The 6,543-nt window shown below is 34.8% G+C and overlaps 1 protein-coding gene across 1 annotated transcript in view; it reads right to left on the minus strand.

Moving 5' to 3' along the window:
* The window catches only part of LOC108577368, a 9,464-nt gene extending 5,061 nt beyond the window's left edge, over positions 1-4,403 (minus strand). The window contains exons 1-2 of the mRNA XM_017940508.1: positions 4,349-4,403; positions 445-766 (exon numbers count right to left, since the gene is read on the minus strand). Coding sequence (XP_017795997.1) covers positions 445-766; positions 4,349-4,403 — 377 coding nt within the window. The remainder of the gene's footprint in view (positions 1-444; positions 767-4,348) is intronic.
* Positions 4,404-6,543: the final 2,140 nt, after the last annotated feature.

Genomic DNA, 6,543 nt, shown 5'->3' on the forward strand with positions numbered 1-6,543 from the left:
AGATCAAATATTTCTAAGTGGAAGTATCAATGATTGTAATTAATCGACTAAAGTTCAATTCAAATTCAAATATTTCCGAAGAGAACGTGATTAAAAGGAAAGAAAAATGTATAAAGTGTAAGAAAATGCAGAATGCTGAAAGAGAAAATAAGGGGAACAGTGACAATTTTAAATTCAATTTTAACTTACATTCAACAAACAATAATGATAACGACGATAAAAGAAGAATAACACTAATAACATAATAAACGATAAAAACGATCAAAACGACTTTCAATTAGGAAAATTTACTATCTCTGTCCAATAAATCATATTTCATGATAAAAAATTGTACGCAATTTTCTCGAATTATTTTATACAGATAAATTGCTTCACATCGGTGAAAAGAAATTTATCTAATTTATGGATAGAACGATGAGTAGTACGTTTGGTATTTTTACTTACTCGTTTTCTATACCAGGTTTCTTCCCGTACCAGATCCAAGTGTGCAGAATAGTAGAAACGTATCTACGAAACGCGACACACGGTGCACCACTCTGTCTGGTGAAAATTAAAACGTCCTTGATTGATGGTATAGCGAATAAAGAAATTAATCCGCACAATTTTGCAACCATCATGGTGAAAACGTTGTTAGAGAACATCTGCTGGCCGCAGAGAAACTTTTTTTCATTGAAGAAAGGTGGCAATTCGGGCTTCAACCATTCCAACTCCATGTGAGTCTTTGCTCCGTCATTCAGGAGAGATTGCATCTTCCCTTCCACGACATCTAAATGGGGAGATAATAATTTTATTGCGTTTTACATCAAGTTCTTATCTTTTTACATTTCTCTACTTTTTCTGTTTTCTCACTTTTCAAATTTTCTAACGTTTTCTTTCCTTACTCCTTTCCCTTTTCATTTTCTTACTTTTCTACTTTCCTACAGTTTTAGATTTTTATTTTCTTACGTTTTTACTTTCCTACTATTTTACACTTTTACTTTCCAATTTTTTTTTACTTTCCCCCACTTTTACTTTTGTATTTTCTTATTTTTCTACTTTCCTGCTATTTTTATTTTCCTATTTTTTTTCACTTTCCCCCTTTCTTACATTTTATCTTCTTACTGTTTCGCTTTCCCGCCATTTTACATTTTTATGTTCCCGCTGTTCACTTTCCTACCATTTAAAGTTTTCAATTTTCTTACGTTCTCATTTTCCCACTTTTCCACATTTCTGTTTTCCTCCATTTCGTTTTATACTTTTCATCCATATTCCTTGCAACGATCACGCTACGTTCCGCGTGATCCATGGATCGATTCACATTAGATAAAAAAAATCAGAGTTACTCTGCGTATCACAATCTATTCCTACAAAACTAGGTGAAAAATTAAGTTGTCCTGCAATTGTAACACTGTTCTACAGAACTAGTAACGATTCGAGGGATTTGTAAAACAAGACCATACACGGAGGACGCACAGCGTGTGGGTGATCTTACGATTCGATACGGCGAAATTCATTTGGTATTCAGAGCCATCGAAAGTGGGTACATCTGTGCAGTGGACGCGACATGAATAAGAAAATCGACAGATGCCCATAATCGGTGGTAATCGAATTTGATTTAGGCCTGGTTTATTCATCGAGCTCGCCACTGTACTGATAAAAAGATATTAGATCATCCTCGGAATTTCACGCGATCTTAAATCGTTCCATTTAAAGAAACATTCTATCAAATCATCCCACCAATTCCTGTCGAGCTTTATCATTTAAACCAACAAACCTTCAAATTTGATTTAAAAAAAAAAAAAAGACGCAAGCTCCTTCTTTCTAGTTCCACAATTTTCTCCCAATTTTTTTTTATTTTCCGATCCACAGGATTTCCTTGAATTTTCATTAAAATACTTTCCGGTTTGAACATTTAAAAGTCTTATTTTTTCTTAACCCTAGAGCGGTCTTCGGGTCTTTTTTGACCCACCGCCTTTTTATATTTTTACTAATATTTACTGTTATCAAGTTTACGTTCCTTGACATTATTTTAAACGTTTATTGTCTAGGTTCGTATGTCGCGTTGGAAACAAAAATTGTGGAACATAAGGTCTTAGATCCTTTTTCACCCAAAAGTCTTAAGTGTACAGTCAAAACGAAGGACGCAGTAGGGTTAAGACACGTACCATTGTGTTCTAAACGATCGTTTTTGAAGCATGATACAAAAATTATTCAAGAAGAAGAATATTAAATTACATAGAAGATTATGTTCTTTCGAAGTGAACAGAACAGCAATGGCGGATATCCTTCAGGATGATCAATTAGCTTAAACGCTGTTTCTACGTAGCATTGTTCACAAAGGAGCTATTATAGGAGATTGCGAAACATTGCAAGAATCATCACAGTCTATACTTCACAACTTGTTCAGACTTCAAAATGCCATTCAGTTTAATCGAATCTTCGTAGTACTTTTATCTTATTCGTACAGAATAAACTGAGATCATTTCTATTTTCTAATCGCTGTTATTCATTCATACTTTAACGTCTATTTCAAAATTTACATTTAACATCGATTTAATTGAAACCTGCCCCCCCCCCCCTCCCCCCCAAAAAACATTAATTCTTAATTTATTCTTTACGCAAGTACAGCAGAGAGTTAGATCATCGATATTATGACATCAATTTCGTTACGTAAAAAATCACTTTCACCTATTTCTATTTCGATACAACCCTCGGTTCTTCTTCTTCCTCTTCTCTTTCGATTTTTCATTTATTTGTGGAACGATAGCAACACGTAAGAATTATAATTCAACGATCACCTCGAAGATGCACACGCGTTGCATTCGAGGATAGATAATTATGGGAAGGAAATCGAGGTCGCACCGTTTCTATTCGCACTTTCGTTAACTGGCCGCATGTTTAGAACTTCCACGTGCAATCCGCGAAGAAGTGAAAAAAAAAATAGGCAGTGCTAAGTGATGTTTAACGAACACCAGGTAATTTGTGTCAAATGCGTGTGTGTGTGTGAGTTAACCAGCCGATTATAATGATGATGCAAATGTGAGAATTATGCAAGGCGCCTCTCGCAGATTTTTGTACAAATTTTGTCAACCTGTTCTCTGTTTAAAAATGAAACCAAAGTGTCGAAACCAAAGTAACTGAAGGAAACGACTATTTCTTTTTTTTTTTCAAATTTAACAGTAATATATGTTTCTTCGTTTTTTAATGTCTATTTAATTTAAAAAATCGTCAGTATTAAATTAATTTAAAAATTCAGGAGTAATCGCTGAATGAATCCTATTGGTAACTCCAATATTTGCAAAATGAGATTTTTTGTCAACCTGTTCTCTGTTTAAAAATGAAACGAATGTGGGAACTGAAGGAAACGACTGTTTCTTTTGAAATTTAACAGTAATACATTAAGTTTCTCGGTGATTTAATTTTCTAACTTTTATCTAATTTAAAAAATCAACATTTTTAAGTGAATTAAAAAATTCACGAATTAATCGCTGAACGAATCTTATTATTAGTCTTAGCGTGAAACATTTGCAAAATGACATTTCTATGTAGGTATTGTGAAACCTTCCTGCAAACGTCCTTCACAGAGTTGGAAGTGGCAGTGATGCTTGACGAATTTTTCTCTCCTTTGTTCGCAACGCGTACCCCCTTCACCGAAAATACGCGAAACCATCGTTTGATGAAAAGAAAGGATGTACTTTAACGACTTGTTTGAATTGAATATCCGGTGTCGGTTTCCGTATCTCCCGCTCGTTAATTTATCGGAATGGTGTCAATGAAGTTCGTACTAAAAATTCCGCGCGGCTCCTATGCGAGAAACCGTGAAACCGACGATATACGTCAGATAAATCCTGAAGATAAAATTGATCCACGCTATTTCGTGGATCAACACCTGCAAATATTACACAGAAAAAAAGAATAAAAAATCTATTTAGTTTTTCTTTTTTTTTTTTTTTTTTTTTTGCCATTTTGTAGATTTTCTGTTTTAATTACGTTGCACAATTTTATTTTCATATCGAAAGATTTGCACTCTTAAATCGAATATTAATTATAGAAAAGGAAAAAAAATTCTTATTGGAATCGAGCAATTTTTTGCCAACTCAAGGAACGTTCACATGTTCACGCTTTATTTATACAAAAGAATTCACAAAATCCTGACTGTCGTGTTTCCCCGAAGAAACGAATCGCAGTTCGTAGCGATATTCTTGTTTTCACTTAAGTAGAACACGCTTCTTGGAGTAAACTATATTATCGTACGGTAATAAAAGCAAAAAAACACTTGGCACAAGGACGATTGTGTTTGGCCCCTATTGAGGAAAATTCGTGTATCGTCCGGTGCACTGAACTTCCTTAAAAAAAAGAAGACACTGACCTGCCAAATTTGTCTGTTTCATCGAGTTATCCATATCCGCTAGTTTTTTCTCCATTTTCGTCCAACCGGATCAATTTCTTTCACTTGAAATGCATTTATATCTTCGGGTGCACTGCACTATGAACCGACGAGCGTTTCACAACTTGCTATAGCTATGATAACGAAGTCACTCGCTCTAAGTTTATATTAACCCTGCAGAAGAATTGCAAACATACCAATTATATTGTCAGACGATTTCTTGGAATGAAGAAAAAACGAAGAAGAAGATTATTACGTTCTACGTTTCTTGATCGTGCTAGTTGCGTGTATTACTAGGGAATGAAAGAAGCAGGTCTCCAAGTGTAGTACATCTTTGGAGAAAGGTAAGCCTCCTACCTTTCGCTCGCTCCTTCTCCAGGCTGTGCAATGCTAGACGTGTGTATATGTGTAAAAACGATGCATGTAGAGCACCTAGAAGACCTTGACATCGAAATGGTGAAATATGTAATAGTACATTCTCCGTTAAAATTTCATTTCAATGTGAACTACAATTTTTCTAATATTCATATTTCAAATTTTTTTATCGCCTGACAATTGCATCTTAATTCTTGGTATCTTTGCGTTAGATTTTTTTTTCAATATTATTTCCGTTTTTAATTTGTGGTATTGCGTAAAAATGTGATTAATGTTAGAGACACGCTATACCGACGTCAAGAGTGAGTTTGTTAAATTAGTATAATAAACTGTACATCTCAAGTTTTTTCTAATGGAATTTAAGCGGGAGACACCATTTGCGGTCACGTGATTACCGATAGAGCGTAAATGCCGGTAAATGGAATTATCGATAGAGCCGGTGAAACTGCTGCGTCGTTTTGTCCGGCGAAAATAAATTGTCAACTGAACGGCGGTGCTTGTCGTATTTCGTACTGAACCGAAAGGGAAAGTATTTCACTTTTGCTTTTCTGTACGCTCTAACAGTGATACGTATATCTGTATGTACAGTGAACTGGTTGTATGGTGCATGTACGTCGAGTGAAAGTGGTTGCTATATTTTCGACATCGTGCTTGTGTTGCTCTACACGTGTTGCATGTGCCTCAAACCGGATAAAAAATCCAATGTGTTTTCGGTTGTTTTCGATGACAGTGACATTATATAATATTACGAAATATCTAGGTATGTTGTTTATACGTGTGTATTGTAAAACGATTGTCAAATAAATCTTTTATCGAATAAACGAAATTGTTGAATTAGTTCGGAATAATAACGTGACGAGAGCAGTACTAACACATTCTGGACAGGTTCCTGTATTTCGCGAACGAAGCTTCTTGTTCATTCTAATTAAGAGTACACTTGATTATCGATTAAAATGTAAGGATAAACAATGTACGTAGATGTAAGTTCAATATTAAGCAATGGAAAGTTGGTGAGGGCATGAAGTAAGTTGCATGTGCAATGTGTCAGTCATGACAATCGTTCAGCCAGCCAGCCTCGTGTTTTCTAAAATGCTTCGCTGAAAAAATGCCACTACGATCTAAAACACTTATTTATTATCTACGAAAATACATTGTGGTTGCAGATAAATAAAAAAACCAGCACACAAGCTTTGGAAAAACCATGTATTATAGAATAATAATAGATTACATTGTTCGTGGTAATAATGATATAATAAACCAGAATATACCTGACAGTATTAATAAGAATCTAAAATAACACGAATACTGAATACATATTATTAACACTAATGAGAGGAGGGACTTTGGGGATGTTTGGCGAGGGAAGGGGCCAAGCCGCATAGAACTGCATTCAAAATAAAAAGAAAAAAAAGTAAAGTTGGTGGGAGGAGGAGGAGGAGGTGGAGGGGAGCAAGTAAATATTTAAATTCGATAAAATTAATAAGATCTCCGGATCGATATAACCTAAAATTTTCGACGCGTTTCGTCGTTTGAGCATTTTAAAAAAGAAATTGACTAAACAGCCCGACGCGAAACGATTTCAGTCACATTGAGATCCGCTCCTCTTATCGTATGCAAAACAAAATAAATTCACGATGTCTCTGAATCGATAGAACAAGAGAGATAGAAAAAAAAAAAGAAAAAAAAAGCGATAAATAAAACGAAATACAATGAGAGGAATGACAGTTGACTGCATTTAAGACTTACTGCTAAAGTAATTACGGTAAATTGCCGTAGAGCAATTTACGAATCCTTTAAAAAAA

The sequence above is a fragment of the Habropoda laboriosa genome, unplaced genomic scaffold (assembly GCF_001263275.1).
Source record: "Habropoda laboriosa isolate 0110345459 unplaced genomic scaffold, ASM126327v1 scaffold648, whole genome shotgun sequence".
NCBI lineage: Eukaryota > Metazoa > Arthropoda > Insecta > Hymenoptera > Apidae > Habropoda > Habropoda laboriosa.